Raw genomic sequence first — 24,186 nt, 5'->3', positions numbered from 1 at the left:
AGAAAACAGATAAAGGATTCTTATACATGAGGGTAAGAAATGCAAAACCGGCAAACTGAGGACATATTTTGAGGGTGACATGTTGGAAGGAAGCCAGGGAGAACAGACACTTGAAAATTATTACAGTGATGTTTGCATCTTTTATCATCATTCTCAGTGCATCCCTACCCAATAGCCAGTGAAGTCAACAGGACCTCTCCGTTAGTGTCAATAGAAATTGGATAAGGTCCCAGATGCTTCCTACTTCTGAAGTGTACTCACAAGTGTACTACTGAGTTCTTAAGTGTATTTCTCAACATACTTTGTTATGGTGACCTTGGGAATTGAACTAAGCACTATATGGCTGCTCTGCAATGCTTCCTGTGCCCTCGGTATCTGACAACGCTGTGCTGCCTGTGAATTTGGTTGAATGATTTGAAAAAACTGAAGGAACAAATGGTGTTAAAAATACGCAGAGTCAGAAAACAGTAGCTAACAATTCATAGCTTTAAATTACTTGATTTTTCTAATAGAAAGGAGCACCGCTTAGATAAAATCTGTTTAGTACTTTGTGTGTCTATGTCACATTTCATTGATATATTACAAAATACTGTGTTTTTCTGCCTGGGCATTATTGCATAAGCGTACTATCCATTTGACATACCTTGTTCACAATAGGTACCGGTTGTTCCAAGAGGACAGTGACATGTGTAGCCATTAGGCAGTGGCACACAGGTACCGCCTTGCTTACACAGATGTGGAGGATCGTGCTCTGGTTCACATACTGACACCGTTTCTGTGCAAAATGCACCTTTCCATCCAGTGAGGCAGTCACAGCTGCGGTGGGTAAGGAAGTGAAAGGAAAGAATACAACATTATTACCAAAAGAAATCAACTTGTCAGTAGCAATGTAATCAAGATTTTCAAGTTTGGATACCTATATTTAGTCATCTGATCCAAAATGTTTAAGAGAAAAGTGTAGTAACAAAGTTAACTTTATGAAATGTTTATTTTATTGTAAAAAAAATGTACTTAATAGGAAACATTTTATTTTGAATCTTAGCATTACAATATTAGCATCTGAAAAAAAAAATAAATAAAAGCTTGTGGCTTTTTTGTGTTTTGCTCTACACATAACTCAAAAAGGCCTTGGCTTCATAAACCAGGAGGAGTCAAAGTGAAAATTAAAAGGGAAAGGAAAGCAGTGAAGAGCAGCCATAAACAAAACAAGATGTCACTATAAAGGAACTGCTAACAATTCCAAATTTTAGCTAGTAACAGGAGTCTGTCAGCAACTGCCTTTCACTTAGCCATTATTCATTTGCTAAATTCTTCTAATTGGCACACCAGAGGTAGGTTTGGTGAAGCACTTGATGGAAAAGAGGACAGTGGATTTGATCATGAAAGAGGTGGCAATCTGAGTGTTACGTATCTATGATTGTAAATCTATGCCATAAGCGAATTGTCTAAACTGACTGAAACATTGGACTTATTAGTGTACGCTACTCTTTATGCCTTTCTTTCATCCAGGCCAGTAGAATATAAAAAAAAATTCACACTAACCTGTTAATTTAAAATTAGTATGAATTCTATAGAAATGTTAAATACAGAATACACTTGGCATTGATGTTAAAAATGCTCTCCTCACTAAAAGAAAAAGTTTCAAAATAATTAAAATGAAATATGTTAGACCCATCTGTATTTTAGAATTTAGTGACACTTTATGGTAAAAAAATTGTTCCCCTGAATAAAAGCACATATTGATTTTTCCCTGGAAGCTTTCTCTCTCAAGACTAAGAATGAAACCTCATATATTTTGATTGATTCTTTGCCCCTGTCTTTTTGTATATGTGCAAAATCTTGAATTTTTCTTCAAACTCACTGAGCTACACTTTCTCCATTAATCAGCCCACTGTTTCTGGGCAAAACACAATGAGGAGTCTGTGAAACTCTGCTGTTTCACCAAACCTTCAGATCAGACAACAACATGTAAACAAAGCACAGCCAACAAGCCCTTCAGAGTGATAAACAGCTATTTGAAATGAAGGGGAAAAGAGGACCAGACCTTGCAAAAGCAAAAGCACCTCAATTCATCAAAGTCAGCATGAGAATGCTTTCTGTCTCAGCTATAAATGTTATGCTTTGATGCATGAAAGCTACTGAGAAGGGGAAGTAATTTAACTCCCTGAGTGGCAAACAGAAATGTCCCTTTCTCGTGCTGTGAGGCAGGGTGTTTAGAGCTGAAGCTACTGCTGTTGGGCAGCATACACAAAGGTTCTTCCCCTTTCCCTTGCTTGTATCTGCATATGTCTGTTCAAGTTTCTTTTCATTCTTGTCTTTTAGAACCTAATAAAAGTTAGGTTTTTAAATGAATTGAAAATTATTTTCACGGAACTGAACGTATTTTCTGCGGCATACAGTGGCAAAGGTGTATGAACAAATGCAACCTCTTCAGCTTAACACTCCTAAGCAAGTTGGACTGGGGTTGAGAAGTTTAGATCCAAAATTTCCTAATCTTTAGAGAGATAAGGGAAGAGGCAGCATTTCAAATCCTTTCCATCATGTGGCCTGCCATGCTGGTCCAGTTTTCTGTGTATTTTCTTGGTTGTGGTTGCTTGTTGTTTTTCCAGACCAGAAGAACCCAATGGCAATGTCACCAGTGCCTTGATTCTCAGGGATTTAAAGACCCATTTAGAATCACAGAATATTTCAAGTTGGAAGGAACCCATAAGGATTGTCAAGTCCAACTCCCGGCTCCTTACAGGACTACCTAAAACTAAATCACATGACTAAGAGCATCATCCAGATGCTCCTTGAATTCCTTTAGATATAAGAGGTGAGATTCATTCTGAGATCAAGACACCTAATTTTATGTTACGTTAGGTGCCCAGATGGCCTCCAGTTGCCTTCCTAGAGGTATGTGAGAGAGGCAGCTTGGGACCAGGGAGACAAGATTCTGACTGAGACCACTGAATGCTCAAGTTTAGGCAATGGAATCCTGGAGTAGGTGCCTGAGCTCATTGCTAATCAATGGTGACCCAGCTGAAAGAGTCAGGGGAACTGGGGCACTATCCATCCCACAAACCAATACATGCATGACTCTAATGATGAGGTGCTGCATTCAATTGCCTCAACACAGGCATTTGGTGCCATCTGACATGCCATGGTGTATCTGAGAGATCTGTGTGAAACTAGCAGATAAGACAGAAGAACTGCAGAAAACTTGTGCTCTTCTGGACACCCTGTGAAGAATAGGAAAGGTATCCCAGGATCTGTGCCATTAGAATGCCGATGTCCAGACAACTGGAAAGGCCTGGACCTCCACTGACTGTGATTGATAGGATCTTATACTTTTAGCTCACCCAGAGACAGTCTAAGTTGATGTGTCTTAGGAGCTAAATCTCACTGCAAGATACTTCCCTATTTTCAGGGTTTTTGCAGAACATGGATTAAATTGATTCTTCTATACTCCAGCTTTTGAGTTTCTCAAGAGCAACTGCCAAAATATTTTTAGGTGGACAAAGGATAGGAAGGCTTTCATATACAACTTTGATAGTGTGTCTGAAAGGAAACTGGATAATCTTGAATGCCCTAGTGTTGCAAAGGACCCTTAATAGGGTGCACTTCACAGAATATACATGGCAAAGTCAGACAGTTCAGGAAGCAAGAACTCTCAAATTCACAGCTCCCAGAGAAATACAACAAAAGATTAATTTCAACTCTGGAAATTTCAGATAACACTTCGAGTTCTGTAATCTTTGTATTTAGGAAGTTAAAGTATGGTTTAATGTAATGTCTTTGTCTTTTTCTTGTTTGTTTCTTGTCAAATGCTTAACAGTGTCATGCAGTGCTCACAGAATGGCTTTCCAGGCTCAAAGTCCCTTACCAAAGCCAAACTGAGCTCTCAAACAAGTAACACAGTTTCTACATGAGGAAGGACAACAAGTTTATGTCACTGTTGATTACAGACCAAGCCCTGAAATTTATTATGCAAAAATTCAGGCAACATGTTAAAAAAATAATGAAAAGTAATTTCAGTTTATAAACTATGTAAGCAATGTATCTGTATGTTACTACACAAAATTCTAATCAAATCAGAAGCATTTCTTGAACCTTAGAGGGAAACAAATAAAAGTCCTAAAGGATTTTTGTGAAGGAATTGGAAAGTTTGCTTATATCCAATGTGGTTTCCTAAACTAAACAAAGAGCATTCTTACATTAAACATAAAAAATATCATGTGTAAAATGTCATGCTCAATGCTAACAAACCTGCAACTTCCTACAGTTACGCAAATGTGGTGTCAAATCAAACAAGTAATCTTATAGCAGTAAAAAAGGAGGGATTCGGCCCTGCAAATTCAGACACCTGAATTTAGGTGTCTTCCACAAGAATTAAATAGAGTTTCCCTTACAAATTATAAAAGTATGTCCTTGCATTAAAGACTGGTTCCATCCTTGCACTGAAAATTGGTTCTCATCGTAGCTAACCTAATAATGAAACTACAGCAGCTCATTTTATGGGGCATCCCTCTAGCATATAGGGGTATTATTTAATTTCCTAAACCGAAGTGGCTAATGCTCTTTGAAAGCTACAGAGTACTGAGAAATCCACATGAAGCTTGGAGATATGACAGAAGACTTATGCAAGTCCTAAGCTTCTGAAGCAGCAGCTGAAGGCCAAATGGTCTACCCAGAGGTATCTAAAGTGACACTACATTCTTACATTTAGCAAACTGAATCCTGCCCATTATGTATGATTACGTTCAAAGTGCACATAAGACATACTTTTTCATTTACTTCAGCAACAAGCAATAGCCGTAACACATTACAGACAATCTTGTTATATGTAATTTTCCATTGTATATGATTCTGTGCCATAAATAAAATAATGGAGGATATTATTGTCCTTGAACATAAAATTCTTCATTTTGTTATTAGAATACTTCCTCTTTATTTTGTTAAAACATAGTAGTTGTGCTCTGTTGCTGGCCAGATGTAAAGTTTAATGCTGTATATTTCTGCTTCTATTTAAATCAAAGCAACTGAATCTACAGCTTATTGGCACCGCACACTTTCTGGCAGGGTGGTGAAAGCAAGACATAAAAATAGCTGAAAACAGCAACAAAAACCCCTGGAGACACCTCATTTCAGGAGAAGAAAATATTTGAACACAAATCCAGTTCCCTCAAGGACTCTGCTCTTCAAAGACTTGAAAACAGAAAGAAGCTCCCTCTGAGAAAATGTGAGACGGTATTGACAGCTACTATACATTGACAAAAATTATATGCATGCTACATCGACACCTCTTTGGCAATATTTCACTTTTTTGTGAGAGGAAAAAATGGCCGTTACTGGTACATGCATGTATATATACATAGTCTGTGAAGATGTAGCTGTCCTGAAATATGAGGAGAGGAATGTCATTCAGTAGTAGGTCACTACAAATTAAAAACAAACCAACAAAACCCAGAAAAAACAAATTACACTCCCCCGCCAATTTTATGGCAGTCCCTAAACATATGGAATACAAATTATGAAACTACAATGACAAAAAAGAACTTTGCCTATAATATCAAGAGGCTCCACAGTGCAAAGACTGTCTTTTTCTTCTTATCTGTGTTGCTGTCTGCAGTGTTTTCAGTTAGTCTTCAGATGTTTTAAATCAGCACTTTTCTCTTTTTAAAAAAATTATGCAAATACGTGTAAATAAAGGAACACATGTGAAAGCACATGAGGGGAAGCAAGTATAATTAATCTTGGCAGATACTCTGAAAATCAAAAGTGTTCCTCAGCAAAGGTTTTACAGCTGAATTACAAAGTGTTTGAAAACAAGATTTATTACAATGGAAGTGTTGACACACAACAGCAATTTGGAACTGCAAATGTACTTCCTTCTTGCATGCCTTACAGTCTGGACACTAAGATTCATCTACACTTACTGATAAGGCATGAAAGAACATAAGCTCATCTTCTGGGCCAGCTGTCCTCACCACCACTTATTATCCCATAGATCAGCCAGGCGAACACCTTACACGATAAACTGACGTAGTTCAAACATTTTTAACATGAGATCCTTACTAACACACCTTGTTTTGTTTGAAATGGATTAAGAAGGTCTTATATGAGCAGGCCAGCCAGCCGATTTGGAAAGGCAATGGTGAATGAACACTTGAGAATGGCATAAAAAGTGACCAGGGAAGGTGCATTTGAAAGTCAGGAAAGTATCCACAGAAATCACAACTGGAGTGTGTATTAGGGAGAGACTGAGCAGGAGAGAAGAATGCACAGGTGCTAGGTAGGGGAGCTCCTAAGGATTTAAACTGGCTCAGAACTTTTGATGTTGGACAGTCAGTGGTTTACTCCAGAAAGGGGTTCTTAGATGAAAATACTATTTTCCAGGAAACAGAAGTCACCTATTTTTGCCCCATCAGTCATGTTCAGACATTAAGGCAGTCAAGCTCTCCTCTTTGCCATTTGTTCTCTGCTAACTAGGCTTCTCACTTAGTTTTAAAAAAAGGTCTTTCCTAAACATCTAGTTCTTCCCATGCATTTTGTAGTAAGTTTGGATGCCGGTGACTTCAGTGGAGCAGAACCAGTCCACGGAATTTCTTTAAAAAGTTCCCCAGGAACTGTTATAACATAATTTTAATACTTGAGTTTTGATTTTATTAATGTAAGATTAAAATTCTCTGTGTAACTGAATGAACCCTTCAACAGTTTTCTTTCTTTCTAATAAAGTGACAGGCTCCTGAAGACTTCTGTTATCAAGACACTAAATTACCATAGTTATTAGTCTAGAGATCAGTCTGTGCTGTAGTCTACAAAAAAAAAAAAATTATACTTACTAAACAGTAGAGCCACCTTCTATGCACTTCCCACCATTTCTGCATTTTATTAAACTGCATGGGGAATCCTTGCATTGTCCAACACTGCGACCAGAATTGGGGTGACCTTCTGGAGTCCCTGGTGACTTAAACTCTTGATTTGTGCTGGTGCGAACTTGAACATCAAAAATGCAACCTCAAAAGTAGAAAGAAAAAATAAATGAAGTGTAAAACAGATACAAGAAGTCAAAACAAACAAAACAACAGGACAGTGTCAACCCTCAATGAATGAGTTTCACCAGAATGTCTTCAGTGAATGGACAATCGTACCATCTACATGAGGTAAAGGTATGCTTGCTACTTTTGGTTCAGGCAAATGAGTGGATGATTTTAAGTTCCTTCATTTAATCATAGGTAAAACAACAGAAGTAATTTCTCAAGGAATAGACAGAATATGAAGTCAGTGACTAAGGAGTGGCTAGGTGCAATTTTGTGTTTACACACACATGCTCTTACAGGAATGCATCTATATCAGATAAAAGCAGTCAAAAAAAAAAACACAGAAAAAAAGGAGAACAGAGTCCAAGAAGTTTCTTTAAGGTAAAATATGTAAGAATCCAGAGAACACTGACTAATATAATGCAGGCAAGGAATGTGGACTTGAATTTCCTTAGGCTGAAAAGGAGCCCCTTCAGGGAAAGACCCAGATTTTCCCCTTCTTAAGAGAGTGCTTCAGTCCCTGGTACATACAGACCATGTTGCACATGATCACATTTTAAAGTAGGTGTCTGCTGCTCCTTTAGGCCCTTAATCTCCGAAAATAATTCAAAAGTTTAATGTATACTAGTAAGGTAAACACTTCCATGGCCTGTTACTTGGTCCTGCAGGCAAGCAACCTAGTATAGTCATGATTATTTTACCAAATTTTTATTACTTTCCAGAACAGCATGCTGCATCCAGACTATGGATGGGAAATGGTTCCTAGATTATATTAAGTCCCTAAATACACCAAAGACTTGTTTGGAAAAATGATAGTTGTCACAGACCAGGTATTTGTCAGGGACAATTTTAAGAATTTATTTGTAGAGATGATTGAGTGCCAGTGCCTGGATCTATGCCCTGACATTCTTTTAATTTGCTAAACATTGGTATCCCAAATGCAAAGAGGAGCCAAAGCTTCAGCGTGAAGCAGAGATGTTCCCTACTTGCTACCTCCAGGCAGCTCCTGCTTAGCCTGTGGGCTTTCTGGGGATTGTCCCTTTGGAGAGTCTTTGCTCTTCCTAGTGACTGCACAGGATGGTTAGCCTTATGGGTCTACTTAATTCATCAGTATTTCTTAGTCACATTTCCAGATCCACATGCTTATTTATGTACTGCAAAGATGAAGACTATACCATATATTATATCTTTTTGGATTAAACCCTAAGTAACTTTTCAAAATATACTTGAACATCCAAGTGACTTAGGGTCAAATTTAAAGGTAGCCTTAAGCACTTTTGAAATGTCATCCAGATCTATACATAAATGTATACAATTTTAAAATAAAATCAGGTTTTAAACCACTTTAGTTAAATCAGTACAGTAATGTATTTGGAAATGCTTTCCAAATCTGATTTAGACAATTTAGCTGAGATATGGCAAATTCCCACAGTGCGTGAAATCATGAGAATAGCAGGTATTCAGCAATGCATGCCAGAGGCTCTCTGCTTAATATTAAAAGCAGGAAAAGGATATGATATGGAGATTGCAAGTAATCATCACACTGTTTTTTTAAAAACCACTTAATATGAGCTTTTGTGTGATTCATTGAAATCACAAAAGAAAAAAGACTTGCACCTGAAAGACAATGAATGTCCAATTGTGAATTTTTTTATATAATCACATAATTCATTTTGAACAAAATATAAGTAATATTTATAGCAAGATAACTATTTTAACTATAGTTAGAACAATGTTAGTAAAAGTAGCTTTCTTAGGCAGACTTTTTCCATATTACACAGTTTGTAGTTCTGTTTATATTGACACATAATTGGTAATTAAAAAACTCATGTTAAGCAATTTAAAAATAGTTTGGTTTGATGATTATTTGCAATCTTCATATTATTGCTTCTTTGCTTTTAACGGTGTTGGTTTTAGGCCACTGTATGCTTGGTAAATCCTAACTAATGTTTCACCTGTTTATCAGTGGCAGATAAAGCATGTTCTAGTCTCCTCAGTCTTGCTGGAGTGCTAAGAAAAAGCAGCCCAGAGCTCTGTGTAAACAATGGAAAGCACAGTGAGTACCCAAGAACTGGTAAGGTCATAATGGGAAATAAACTGGCATTTGTGTTGATGACTGGTTTAACTGTACCAGCAGAACATCTACGGTAGAAACAGTTCTTGAGCACTTGTAAACAAAGCATATAGTAGGTACAAGAGTTTTTTGGCCCAGCTTTATGAGTTCAGCTGAATTTTTCATTTAATTTTCTTATTTTTTCTAATTCTTAGTCAGTGGGATGCAGACAAAGAACTCGGAGCAGCAATTTGAGCCTGTCATAGCAAACACTATATAACCTTCTGCCGAGGGATCAGCTGATGAATGCGCCTTCTTTCTGACCTGAATTCCCTTTGCTCTGCCAGTTCTGGGCCTCTTTTAATGAGAAACTGCCAACTATTCTGAATAGTAGAGAGGTTTTCTGACACAGCCAAGTTTGCAAGAAGAACTCAAAAGAAGTTTCTGAATTTGTGAGTTAAACTTGGTTTGATCCTGAAGATCAGAGTTTCATGCAAGTAAGCTAAAATCAGATGCAACAAGACAGAGGATATACTACCTTTTTGTTTGTAATCTTTTGTTTCGTGACTCCTTAGGCCACAATTAGAGCTTTCTGTCAATGACTTTATTTTACTCTCAATTTAATTTATAGCTTTCACCCCAGTCAAGTAGAGCTCACAAATCACCAAAGAGCCACCAACAATGGATTAAGGAAACTTCAGAGATTATCATAAAAAAGATGACTTCGTTACTCAGCTTTACTTTTTTTCGGATATATCCTTATGTCGTAGTTTAACCCCAGCCAGCAACTAAGCACCACACAGCTGCTCGCTCACTGCCCCCTGGTGGGATGGGGGAGAGAATCGGAAGAGTAAAAGTGAGAAAACTCACGGGTTGAGATGAAGACAGTTTAATAGGTAAAGCAAAAGCCGCACGCACAAGCAAAGCAAAGCAAGGAATTCATTCACTACTTCCCAGCGGCAGGCAGGTGTTCAGCCATCCCCAGGAAAGCAGGGCTCCATCACGCGTAACGGTTACTTGGGAAGACAAACGCCATCACTCCGAACGTCCCCCCCTTCCTTCTTCTTCCCCCAGCTTTATATGCTGAGCATGACGTCATACGGTATGGAATAGCCCTTGGGCCAGTCTGGTCAGCTGGTCAGCTGTCCTAGCTATGCTCCCTCCCAGCTTCTTATGCACCTGGCAGAGCACAAGAAGCTAAAAAGTCCTTGACTAGTGTAAACTCTACTCAGCAAGAACCAAAACATCAGTGTGTGATCAACATTATTCTCATCCTAAATCCAAAACACAGCACTCTACCAGCTACTAAAAAGAAAATTAACTCTATCCCAGCTGAAACCAGGACACCTTATCATACAAATAATTTTTTCAAAAATTTCTCGCTACTCTCCCTTACCTGCTTGTAAGCACTTGGTACTAATTTGATTAAAAAATACACAAAGCAGGTGTTTTCAAGAAGATGTACTAAAAATGCAGCAAGAGAACTGACAGAAATAGATAGATAGATAAACTGTGGTCTATCTGAATGCAACACTGAATTTACACATTTCTAAAATTCTACCTGTCCTAAAGTGCTTTACTTTTCCCCTGTTTTTCTTGATTGCTTGTGAGTAGTGGGGTGTTTGTCTAAAAGAGAAGATGGCCCCCACAATGACTACCCAGTGCTGCTCTGAGCTGTGACCCAAATACCCAGAGGGCCTGTATGAATCATACCGTGATGCAAGAGGCAACACTGATTAAAAACTACTTCAGAAGTCACCTTCCTTCTGTGACATCTCTGATGCAGGAACATAAAGAAGAGTAGTCTTTGCCCTGGCAGGCTTGCAATGTATTCTAGCTTATTATGAACATAAACTTTGACCACAAGGCTACATTTGTATCTATTTGGAACTCAACTGAGTTCCGGGTTTACTTTAGTTTAAAAAGTGACTGCAGTAGCTGGAATTTTATTTACTTCTTTGCAAAATCATTTATGTGAAGAGGTGGCTCTTTCAGTGCTAAAGAGGTTCCTCAACAGTTCAGCTTTATGGTAAGAGCTTCTTTTGCCTTTTTACTCCTCCATTTAACACTATTTGCTGTCAAACAACAGATTGCTTCTATAGCCATACTTCATCCTATTTATGAACACAACCACAGGAACAATCAGTTGCTCCTCCCTCTCTGCTCTTCAGTTATTTCTAGGTGCAAGCCCTGGCTCTCCCCCAAGTGCTTCTACGGGTAGAGCCTGCATCCTGCCATCAAGGTAGCACAGAGCACGAAGCATCAGAACCTTCCCTCTATTTTTTTCTCCCTGACACCAGATTTCTCTCTGCCTGTCTCAGAGATATGAGGTCTGGAAATTCAGCTGTAACTTCTGGCTTTTTCCAAATAATTCTCTATCTCATTTTGTGTACGTGAGTCACAGGGTTGAGTTCTGCAGACCTGAACATGAAGCAGTCCGTTTTATACTCCATTTCAGATTGTCTGTAATGAGCAGGCTGAATCTCTTTGGCCACAAGACTTGCAGCTACCTAAAACCCAACTGATTTTTTAGACCAGCTGCAGTATGCTCTGCTACACACCTCAGAAAACTCTCAAAGGTCCCTTAATTACACTGTTACAGGACAATGAAGAAAAGCTGGACACTTAAGTAAACAATCCTACCATGTTCCCGTTTACAAAAGGCTCCTGTAAGCCCACAAGGAGCTACAAATTCAGATGAAGCTCAAAGCTCAGAGCACCTCACACTCCACGTGAACTTGGCTGCTTCATCTGAGCTCTACCTTTACTAGTTTATTCAGGTTCTCACAGGGGCTGAAGGAAGTTTTCTAAATTGCTCAAGGTACCATCAAACATTCTTCAGCCTATCAAAAGAATCTTTAGGTGCTGATCCTCAAATTTCCTAAACTTAAAATTCCCAATCTTTTGATTATTAAATTAGAGTTCATTAAACACATTTATTTTCAGTTTCCTCCTCCCTCATGGAAATTATTTGAACAACAACTGCTAAAGGCTTGCAGGTAAGGGAGGCAATGGTCTGAAACAGTAGCTGTACAGAGTAAAAATCCTAAATGATTGCACACTGACACTGGGGACAGTCTGCAGCAGCAAGGCTGACCTCAATGTTTCTTGATCCAATGGTGATTGCTTACAAAAGGAGAGGTACACTCTGGTATTAGAAGCAAAATGGTTTTAATAAATCACGTCTTTAAAAGCAGCCAACAGCACCTTTCCAAAAGTCTGAGTGGTTTAATCAACTATGTGCTAGATAAATTTATCTTGACTGTCTCTTCCAGAGTTTTTCTCAGGGCTCCCTATAGCTGCAGATTGGCTGAAGTAAAATGGTTCAAAATTTTCTTTTATGTTAATGGTACTGCAGTTCCCACTCTGGAGAAGGGCTATGGAGGTTTATTTCTGAGAGCTGAAACTGGGGAGATTTCTCAGTTAGAAGAACAAATGAGATATTGACTACATAAGAAAATGTCATAGGAAATTGGTCACAGGGAAGTGTAGATTCCTTGAAAGTCAGTATGCGCTGGAGAACAGAGACAAGCTGCTGCTGGTAACGGGAGCATGGAATGAATTAGCAAATGTAGTAGACTGTGAATGATAGGGACAAAAAGAAAACTGTTTATATACTAAGTGTTTGACAAAATTTTGAAGTAGACACTTCTTTTTAAACAGTAAGAAAAATCAATAAATAGTATGGTAACTAACAGTACATGAACTTTGAAATATTTTTTATTTTTTGCAAGAATATTCATCCGAAATTTCGGCATTGCAAAACAGTTGCAACATGAGGAACCTGTAAAACTGGCAAAAGGTTTCCGGTTAAAGTGAAGCACTAGAGATTCCTGTTGGTCACCCCTAACATTTAACACGTCTATAAAAAAAGCCAGAAGTACTTCACAAATATTGACACTGTTAAAATACTTGCACAAACATTATGTTTTATGATATGCCAATTTGCAAGCTGTTAAGAAGCTATGAAAAGTATAACTATTCAATTCATACTTCCTGAAAAGACGGAAACAGATGAAATGTTAATTCATATGACTTTCTGAGAGAAAAGTTGATTATAGGATAAGAAATTCATTTTGAAGAAGTTTCTGTGTAAGAAGAAAAAGTAAGGTGATGACTGGAAAAGAGGCAGTTATGTGGTCTTAGTGGAAATGGAGCGTAGTAGTGTATGAAAGTGAATTTTATTGCTACGCTTACCTTTCATAATGTGCCCCCAATTTTATAATTGAGAACTGAAACTTTGCTCTGCTATGGCAAAATGTTTTTATTTCATTTGAAAGGCTTTCCAGTGCTTAAAATAAACTGAAGTTTACCTCACAAATATTGAGCACATTATTTCTATGGAAGTAAGGAATGCAAATAAAGAAGTGTTATGAGCAAATCCTTTGCTTCATTGCTGATCTGGTAGGAGTTGAATTAAGATTTCTACAGAGCTTCAAATATCAGTTTCGAGGTAGGAATTATTATGTTAGATAAATAGCTGAAACATTCCTAACAGGAATTGCTTAGGTCCTATCTAGAGACCTAGATCATGATGTCAGGAAAAAAAATCAGGTTTCATGGTGTCCTATCAGAAAGAAGCTTTCAGCATGAAAACTGTGACTCAAACCAGGACTGCCAGTGACAACGGTCAGAGCTAGCTGGGAGAAGAATCTAAACTACTTTATCGCAGAGAAAGGAAGTCCTTTTGGAGCGATGCTGTAGAACAGGGACAGGTAAGAAGAAATGATATCATGGCAAACTTCCATTTTTATCAGATACAGAAAATATTAAAAATATTTAGCAAAGCCTCTCTTTGCATCATGTTTCTTAGTTATCGTAGTGAAATAATGAAAAACCCACAGGAATCTCAGTCAAGGAGATCTTAGTTTGTTTCCTTATAAGACAGAGATTTTAGATCTTTATTTCAAAGGCAACTGAAACAATCTAATGCATATTTTAAAAGGAATTGAAAACAGTATAATCTTTACCTTGAAAGCCGTTCTTAAATCTGGATCCCTTTGGTAGGAGTTCTGGTGTATACTCGCGATAGCCTCCTAAATAAAACTGACCGAAGACATTGAGTCCAACCAGTCTCCCAGGAGAAGTGACAGTTTTATTCTTCTGATCGTCCACCTTTCAATGAAACATTTATATTTGTTACAACAAAGGAATTTACCTGATTTAGGAACTCCTAATGAAGACAGTCCTCCAAACTTAACAGGGAAACACAGAAGTAATTTTTAAACTTTCCACATAAAATGTGAGAAAAAAGAACACTTTCATCTAAAAGCTATCCTTCTAAAGGAAATAATTTCTTACCTTCAGCCAGCCTTTTTGAAGATATCTGCCAAGATGGATGACGTGAATATTGAGTGTCAGATCAAGTGGTTTACTAATGATTGTTGCTGTGCCAGAACCTAGATTGTAGCTATATACTACTCTGCCATTACGGAGGCCTAACTCCAAGAAATCATCTCCATTCAGACCTGAAAAGACAAAAATAGAATAACTACTTATTCCAGGATTTAGTGAATACTGATGCATAAAATATTCTCCATATCCACTGAAAATATATCAGTTCAGGAAAATTTTAGCTGGGAAGGTTTTAAGTTTTGTATATATTTTTAATATTCTCTGTTTAACTTGTAATAGTATTACCAGTATTCTTGAGGATTTAAAATAGAAACTGCAGAGTTTTTGAACATATTTACAGGCTTTTTGAAGGAAGTTCTTTTTCACACAAGAGTAGGTTAGTGACATCCACAAAACCTGTTGAGCCTGGTGGATTTAGCAGTCATTGCTGTTCCTCCCTCCGCAACATGAATAAATTCTCAACTATCTCCAGAATCTTAAAAAAAACAAATTGAAATTCCAAGTTGCATGTGAGAATAGCCCATGACTTAATTCTCTTCTAGCATGCTTTCAGCTTTCACGGTAGGTACTTTAACAGCCTCAAAACTTGAGGGCACCTGCTGCTGCGAGGCAAGGGAAGCAACAGGGATGTGGGCCTGAGGAAGCTCTAGAAGCTTCTGTCAAGCTCAGTCAGGTGCCCCCGACCTGAGAGTGGCTGGAGACTTTATTGCAGCTGCCCCTGATTAGGGCGGCTCTAGAGTATTTGTTAATTGAAGTTTCTCTGGTCAGAACAACTGTATGCTTTAATTCTCTGAAGTCTTCTTAAACTTCCAGGTTAGAACTCATTCATTTGCAAATTTGCAGTAAACAATTTCTTTACATTTAGGACTACATGCTATAAGTATAGTCTGTGCTTTTCAGGTGCTATACTATAAAATCTCATTTGAAAGATTTTAAGTCTGACATAAAGCCTATGAGTAAGATTTCAATTCCTGGACCCATTCCTTGTTATCCAAGTAAACAAAGTTTTACACTGGCATCTTTGAAGAGAAATCCCTCCCTCTTCTCATATAGGCAAGAGTGGAACCACCATTAGTCAGAGAAAACCCCACCCTTTCTTTTGCACATACTCTTAGCATGGTAAAAGAACCGGGATACAAACCATGGTAAAGGGAATTAGGATGTCCTGAACTGAAATTCAAAGCCATCATTTTCTTTTTACAACTCTCCTGTGAATTCAAGCAATTCAGTGCTCAATCTCATGCCTGTAAACTGTGTTTTATGTGATATTTTCATCTGTTTTCATAAGGCTATCTCATTTTGTATTTGTTTTAGGGAAGGTCTCTTCTTGTTTGTTCTTGCAGTGTCAAATGGTGGCCCTCATTTCAAATGTGTGTCTTGATGCCCCTGGCCCTGGCGTGGGGAATCTTCTTCATTTGCAAAAGATGGAAGTGGGCTTTTCCCCACAAGAAGCAATGATATGTATATCTCGTCCTCCCACTGAAGCTCTGCATACTGCTGTTTCACAGCCAAAACTGCCATATTTCCCTGATCTCACATGCTGCATTAGCAATGCAGGGAGGTGGGGGGAACAGTACTCTGCTTTTTCTATACAGAAGTTTGATTTTTCTATACAGTTACTATTTTGATGCAACATGAATATATATATAAAAAGGAAAGATTATTCCAAAGAATTTGAATACACAGCCTCTGTACAAAATGTGCAGTTAAATTCAGTTGAATAGAACACAAACACTGTTCATTTTTATTGCAATGATTTGTTCATGACTGAATGAAACCCCATTGCCTTCAGTTACATTGGCACATTACCAGTGAAGGACTTCCAAACTGTAAATAACAGTTTTTTTAAATAATTACCAAAGTTTCTATTTTCAGCAGTGTCCGCAATGTACTTACATCATTTGGTCTGCAAAACTAGGGGAGGCACATTAAAGACAAAGTGTTATTTAAAATGTTGTCTGAATTTTTAAAATGCTTTCTTGGAAACAAAGTACATAAAAAGAAATGCAACAGTATCAGCATTCTATAAAATCGACCTGATGGTGAAGATAATGTTAATTAATAGTCTGCAAAAATGAGATAGCTTTTAACTGTTTTGTTGTTTTTTAACTCTTTTGTCTTACTCCTCATCTGTACCAAGAATGGAAAAGCAAACAGACTCTGGAGTAGGTTTCAAAGAAATCGGGCCATCTTAAATTCACATTCTTTTTGCTGATTTCTGATCCACTTATTTAGGGATTCAAAAATGGTTGATTTCTACTTATGCATTAGTCTTACAATGGCATAATTTTATTGACTTAGTTTTTCTTACACTAATATAACTGCAAATAGAATCAGATCCCAAATGTTTTAACATTTTACACTTTCAAGGTTGTAAGCTAAGTGACTTAAATATCTCAGCTATGAAAACCAACAGTGATTATTTTGTAGAGTATACACTAATAGATGGATCTTGGGGAGGAAAAATTTCCTGCTTTTGTATCTGTTATTAGCTCTAGAGTATTTGTTACTGAAGTTTCTCTAGTCAGAACAGCTTTAATTCTCTGAAGTCTTCCTAAACTCAGTTAGAATTCATTTATTTGAAAATATGAAGTAAATAATTTCTTTACATTTAGGACTACATATACTATCATCATCAGAAAACCTTCAAAAGAAAGTTTTTTTTTAGGGTGGGAACAAGCACAATACCTTTTTATTGCAAGAGGGCAGCAAATGAAACTTGGAATTATCTGTTTTAAACTATTTTTACTGTCTTATATTTAAACCCTGCAGCTGTTGAAAAAGCACACTTTTATACATACCAGTTTTAAGTGTCCTGCAGTGTAGGACTACAGTAAACATCCTTTAAAAATAATTTACACTGAGAGCAAATGTTTGGTATGTATAAATAATCTCATGCTTGAGTTGCGAACAGCACACTTAGCAGCACTTTCCTCTTTTTAGATGTGTGCTCTTTGAAACCATCAGTGTTTTAGTGCTTTTAATTTTGAAGACCTTTATATTCACTGTTTTTCAATTTCCTGAAAATAATTTATTTCTAGTCGAGTGAATAATATAGGTTTTCTCCTTTCAAACTTCCTTTTTTTCTGTCTGATAATGAACACATCCATATTTATACATATACATATTTACCTCCTCTTCTTTCAGAAGTAAAGAACTATACTTGTAAGTTTTTGGAAAGGACAAATTTGTTTATTCCAGTTTGAAAGCAATGGTAGTTAGCATGTATTCAGCCTGAATTGATCTAAAATTTGAAAAATTTTATTTTGGAAACAGGAGACAAAAGCTGCCACACTTTTGCAGTACTGCTATCAAAATATTCACAGGGCTAGCAATACAAGTGGATTTGCTTTTGCTTTTACATTGTTACTCCTACTTACAAAGTAAGTACCAAACAACCATTCACATAAGCTTAGCTTATGTTAAGGCCCAACTTCACTCCTTCACTCCGGGCTCTTTTTCCTCCACCACCGAGCAGTGCGTGGGGGTAGAGGTCCGTGGTCAGTACATGGTGGCTTCTCTCTGCCGCTCCTTCCTCCTCACACCTTTCCTCTGCTCCGGTGTGGGCTCTCCACGGGCTCTAATTACTTCAGGGAACATCCATCTGCTCTGGCATGGTGTTCTCCATGGGCTGCAGTGTTGGTAATCTGCTCCTCTGGGGAGGTGGCATGGAGGTCCTCCTTTTCCTTCTTGTCTTCCTCCTCCTCCTCTTCCTCTGGCCTTGTGTTCCCTCTGCTGTTTCTCACTCTTTTTGTTCCCTCCTCCTCCCTCTGTGGTGTTTTCTCCCCTTTCTTGAATATGTTTTCCCAGAGGTGCCCCGCCATGGCTGCGGGGCTCAGCCGTGCCCTGCCGTGGGTCGGTTGGAGCCGGCTGGAACCCGCTGTGTCCAGCGCGGGGCAGCCCCGGCCTCGCCTCAGAGGCCGCCCTGCAGCCCCCCGGCCAGCACCGGGGCACCTGCACTCAGGACACACACAGACACTGGCAACTTTTGTCCTGGCCTGTGGGAACAGGAGATGTTTTTCAAGTATTCCAGCCCAAGCCAGGGGTCAGCCATACCCCCAAGACATAAAGAAGAGGACGTGTCTGCTATGATCGGGGGAAATCGAGAGTACTGGTAGCCTGACTGCTGTGAGAGGTGGAGGGGAATCGGGTAGGCTACTGCAAGAGCATGCTGACTATGAGAAATGGGTTGAAATGGAGAAAGGGGGAAATGTAAATGGAATATTAAAAAAGCTTCCTTACAGCAAGATCACAGGCTGTGAAAAACCTCATGCCTCTCACAGTGAGAGCATTATTGCTTTATACTTGCTAAAAGTAAATTGTTAGGACAACAGCATCTCCTCTCAGTGAAATAAGCAAAGTTCACTTGGTAAGAAATACTGCTTTCCAGTAATTAAAATGGGGGGTTACTCAGTCTCCCCAGCCATTTAAACTAAGGAGAAAATAAATAAAACTGCTACACAGTAACTTACCAGGCGCCTCACTGTTTCTCAGCCTTGCCAACAGCTGCTACTCTGCTGCCCACCCATCATTTGACATGGGGCTGCAGAAACGCATTACTACCATACGGCAGCGTTCACCAAAAAAATTATATGCAAAATAATAAAAAGCCAGGTTTCTGCCTGACAACTACATAATAAGCCCAGAATGCTAGTATTCTGGTTAATAAAAAATGACACCAGTAAGAATTTTCTTTACTCAGGTCAGCTAAATATGGTTGCAAGACCTATACTCCATAAGGACTTTGACATTACAGGGTACACCCTGCAGGCCTTGCAGGCCTTTTTGAGATAGACTTTAGTGCAATGTGTCTTATTTTTAAGACTTTTTTTTGGTATTCTCTTTTGATTCCCCATAGCTAGCTTGTGTTAACTTGCATTGAGTGATGTCTGGGGTTAGCATCTCATGTTTTACCTAAATAACACAGAGCCTAATTCTGGCTGCCACAGCGTTGGATTTCAGGGTTGAGAGTCCTGTGACAACAGCAGCAATTCATGACTGCTCCTGTGGCAGGTCATTGGAGGACACAGGAAGAAGAAACAGCAGGGCGGCTGTGGCACGTTGGATGGATGGATGGATGGATTGATTTTCCAATACAGTAAGTATCAGTGGAAGAAGATTTGAGGCAGCATCTCTCAAAACTGGGCACTAAAGAAATGTAAGCAATAATGAAATTTATGTTTACGACTGAAAAGAACCTTAATCTTCTGGTTTCCATTTATTTTGTTCAGAAATATGCTACCTCAAGCATCAGATCAACTGTTGACTTTAATTACTGGAAGCAGTTATACTTCTTAATGAAAAGAAACATTTATACAATCTGATTACTTACTGTGTGTTTACAAAACAATAAAGTATTGAAGAGATTATTTTCCTCCTAATGAAATTATATCCTAAAAAGAATCAAGAAAAAGCTGTGTATATTTTTATCCTACTTGTTTAAAGAATATTTGAAAGCCTGTAAGGATAGGTAATAAAAATAAAGCTTACCTTGGCCCTTCTGTCCAGTGAAAAAAATCAAATTATCTTGTAAAGCTGAGTGGTGGTTTGCCAACTGAAATTTCAAGCGGAATTCATAGTAGAAGGTGATATCTGGGATTGTAGAATAAGCTAGGAATGAGGTATAGCCAAAGACATCTGTGCCACTGAAACTAGGTTGGCTAATATTAATAGCTGGATTGAAAAAAAAGAAATTCAATGTTAGGGCAAATACTTTAACATATGTATTTGCAAGTTCTATTTAATAGCCCATTTTAGAACTTAAAAACTAATAAATAATACTGATAATTTTATATGTTGTAATATTTTACACACATGCAGGTATAGTTTGACTTTCCTCTGAGTGTAATCTCTGTTTTCCAGGTTTTGTAACTAGGCTGCTTTTACAACGGAACTATTGGCAACTACTGCCATCTCCTGGATTCTAGACAGCATTGTTACAAATAGAACTACGCTGCACTATATACTCAAAACTCAGACAGACGAAAACATACGAAGAAATTCTGTTAAAAGAAATGCCATCTCTGACATGCATCTGAGTGAAAGTGAGTACAAGGATGTGCTGAAGAGGTTAAGGAATAATAATTCTTCACAGGTAGAGAAATAATAAAAAGAAACGTCATAAAAATGCATTTGCAGCACAGTGAATAGGACCTACATGAGTTATATTTTTCACATTATTTGCTCCATCATTTGAACTGTCTGGATATTCAGGAATTGCGTATCCAAAAATGTACAATTTACAGTACTGACAAATTATTTAACCTTTTTTTAGTGTCATTTAGGTTCAATTTAATGAAAATTTCCCTTATGTTGGGCACTGACCAAGCAAAGCATGTAGCTTTTTCTAAAATACCTTTGCCAACTATATACTCCTGCTTCCTCCAAAGCTGTGAAGGCTACAAGTTCATTCAAACACCTACTGGTTTTGTGACACAGAAGTTGATAATTTATGCTGAGAAGAACTGTGGGCTTAAAAAAGCAAATAAAAAGCAAATAAAATCAAGTCTATACACATATCTGCACTGGTAAACAGTCAATAGAGCACTGGTACTGAGCACCCACGCAGCCCCAAGGGCTGCTTGCTGGAGCCAAGTAGCCAGGCTGCTGTAGTCAATTCTTGTAGTCGATGCTCAGAGCAGAGATAACATGATGCTCATATTGACAATATGGTTTAGTGAAAAACAGGAGAGAGAGGAAGAATAGGCAAGTAAAGCTTAGTCCTGAAAGACTAGGTATGGGGCTAGATTTAAACAATTTGAGCAGTTTTTTCCAACCAACCTGAGAACCAAATGTGGCTGGATCCAGCTTTACTAATAAAGGCAGTAGGAGGGATTGGGGGAGGAAGGAATATGTAGCTGCACCATGTACAAACCAGATTGGGAAGTTCCAGTAAAGAGTTATAATCTTCCCCAAGTAAATCTATGTTAGCCTAAGTACCCTTAAGCATCTGGCCCTAAATACTTACAGTGTGGGAGAAACAATCACAGATAATTGTGAAAATGATATCACCATCTCAAGTTTGGGGAATCTGTTTCTAAATTTGCAGCCTGGGAAACCTGCACTGAAGTGGCAGACATTGCCTTATTATCTGCATCTGACAAAAGGTGCAGACATAGGCTCTGAAAAACCTTTTCCAGCACAGCCTTGGAGTATGCAGCAATACAGAGTGTACTGTCCCATTTATTAAGCACTACTTCACACATGTGGCACATTATGCCTTGTTCTGTGATCTTAAATGGGAGCCAGGAAATTTCCATATGAAACAGTGATTTTGTCCCAATTAGAAGAAAACTGGCAATGAGTTTGTTCTCAGCCTAGTCTGACTGAACGTAACCTCAAGTCTCAGACCTTTGTGATTCATGTGCTGCACTGGAGGAAAAGCACAACTCTCTCATATTTAAATTCGGTGTTGGCTGCCGTCCACTAGTATTCCCTCAGATTACCTGAACATGCCTGAGGAAGGCTCAAGTTCTGCATTTTTTGCTTCTCGGGAAGCTATGACAGACAGGCAGCTCCTTTAATGCAAAGTATTCTTCCTTTCTTCCTTTCTCTTTTTTCTTTGTTTATTTCTGTCTATTTATATATATATATACACACACATATTTTATATTTGTTTATATTTTTATTCTTTATTTATTTCTGTCTATTTATATATATATATATATTTATAAAACACAAAATATTTAAGAGGCCAGAAGATTTTAAAATAAAGGAGGCCTTTATTGTCTTCTCCTACTTCCCTTTATAATGGGAAAGGCAAATTCTATCATGTACCTCCACAGAGCCAGGTAATTTGGTTTGCTGACAAGGGGCCACTGAAGAGTCTATCCCTGACAAGTTATTCCCAGCAGGGTAAAACACTTTATTCCCAGGATGAAATATGCCATTGTCTCATCTGTTTGCTTGGAGCTTTCTAACTGAGTTATTATTTTCTTGCCTTTCTACTCACTCCTTTCAGCATTCCCTATAAAGATGTATTGAACATTGACAAAGGAATGTCCTGCAAAGGGATCTACAACAGTAGGAACTGGACAGTAGAAGGATGCTGCTCCCACTGACCAGGTACTGCACAGTATACAGAAAACTGTTATATATATCCATATTCTTAGATTGTTACTACATACCTGTTTCAATTTCACTGCAGTTTTGACACGTCCTAGAACAAGAGGCTCAAAGATCTCAATTCATACTTACAACTAAAACCATATCTCATTTAAGCAAGAATAGTTTTGGCCCATGAGCTGGGGGGCAGCAAATTTGGGGCTACTGAGACAAGATTCAGCTTTTCTCTCTGCGTTTCCTTATGTAACAAAGTGATAGACAGATTTCCTGGGTGGAGGTTTTGTTCGAGTCACGACAAAACTGTGTTGATAACAGAACTGTTCCTATTTAAGGTCATTTTAAAAAAAAAAAATTATCTTTAAATACCTTTACCTAAAAAGAGGGGCATGTGGCTAGTCTTAAGAAGGCAGAAGTGGGAACTGGCCTCAGTAAATTAAACATGTTATCCAAAATTTAGTTTGGTAAGTTTGCTGGCATAGGAAGTTGCTGTCTCATCTGGCTCCAGAGACTAGTATCACCATTTACATAAGGCCTGTGATACTACGTATGGCCTGGGCTCCACGCAGTACTGAAAAGTTTGGCCATTCTGTCTTAAATTGTGGTTTCACCTATTGTTTTCTCCTGCTTTAGGATAACGTCTAAGAAAACAGGCTTGAGAGAAAAATTACTAGGCCAAATTGATGCTGAAGTTTAATAGCAATAAATTAATAGAAAATGGTACAGGAAGATAAACAGTTTTATGAAAAATGCTAATACCAGTAAATATAGACAGCAATACTCAGCATCTGCAGACAGGTTGTGTGTGCTATATTTAGTCAGCTGTCAGGTGTCAAAATCTTGACACTGTCAACAGGCTTAAAATGCTTCTTAGAGACACCACAGCGACAGTCCAAGTTTGAAGCACCTTAGACAGAAGTGACATGTTTTGAAGAATATTATGCAAAGTCCTGAAGAAGATATATCAGAGAATGTCAACGTGACATGTTACTTAAGAGTTCCTGAAGGCAGGATAGCTGTTTCTGAGAGCACGCTGAATGAGTGGCCTACATCCATGATCTTTAACATGGATGCACCCTGAATGAACATCTATATGAAGGCAAGAAGCTGGGAGCTCTATCTCCAGCCCAAAACATGATACACATTCTGGTTTGGACCTTTACCTACACTGCCATTTTGCCTACAGTTTACCAGAACTGGATACAAGAATTGCACTTTGCTTTCAAGATCTCCATATGGGGAAAGAAGTACACAGTCGTTCAAAACATTATTTATAAAATGTTTGGGGCTGGTTGAAATAGCAGAGGGCACAGCTAACCACATTGGGTTATTTCCCTTTTCCTGCCTAGACACCAGCCAAGCTGATTTCGACTCTTGGTCTTGCAGTGTACAGTCTTAAGTGGTAAAGAACAGTGAGATGTGTCACAATGGCCATGCAAAAACACACTCCAAATTAACACTGTGCCTAAAACACACACTGCTCTGACAGAGTACTGAAGCCTTTTATCAACTTTTTGTCCTTGATCTTGTCCTGTGTCTCTCTGTCAGCCCTATGCCATTCATCATTGTCCTCTTCTGCATTCCCAGTACTGAACAAGTAATAAGGTATGATATGTCCCATTGCCTCACAAACAAATAATGACAAATTATCCCATTATATGAATATATTAATATGGTTGGCTACCTACTTCCCTA

General features: G+C 38.2%; 1 protein-coding gene across 1 annotated transcript in view; it reads right to left on the bottom strand.

The window, feature by feature from the left end:
- EYS (eyes shut homolog) overlaps nt 1-24,186 on the bottom strand; it is a gene marked incomplete at its 5' end in the record, with an annotated part of 904,266 nt that overhangs the window by 24,900 nt on the left and 855,180 nt on the right. Inside the window, 5 exons of the mRNA XM_082305491.1 lie at nt 644-816; nt 6,825-6,999; nt 14,046-14,190; nt 14,377-14,543; nt 19,921-20,103. Coding sequence (XP_082161617.1) covers nt 644-816; nt 6,825-6,999; nt 14,046-14,190; nt 14,377-14,543; nt 19,921-20,103 — 843 coding nt within the window. The remainder of the gene's footprint in view (nt 1-643; nt 817-6,824; nt 7,000-14,045; nt 14,191-14,376; nt 14,544-19,920; nt 20,104-24,186) is intronic.

This window comes from Platalea leucorodia (genome assembly GCF_965183815.1).
Source record: "Platalea leucorodia genome assembly, chromosome: 3".
NCBI classification, from domain to species: Eukaryota; Metazoa; Chordata; class Aves; order Pelecaniformes; family Threskiornithidae; genus Platalea; species Platalea leucorodia.
Note: the sequence above shows the minus strand (reverse complement) of the source record. Positions and strands in the feature narration are given on the sequence as shown.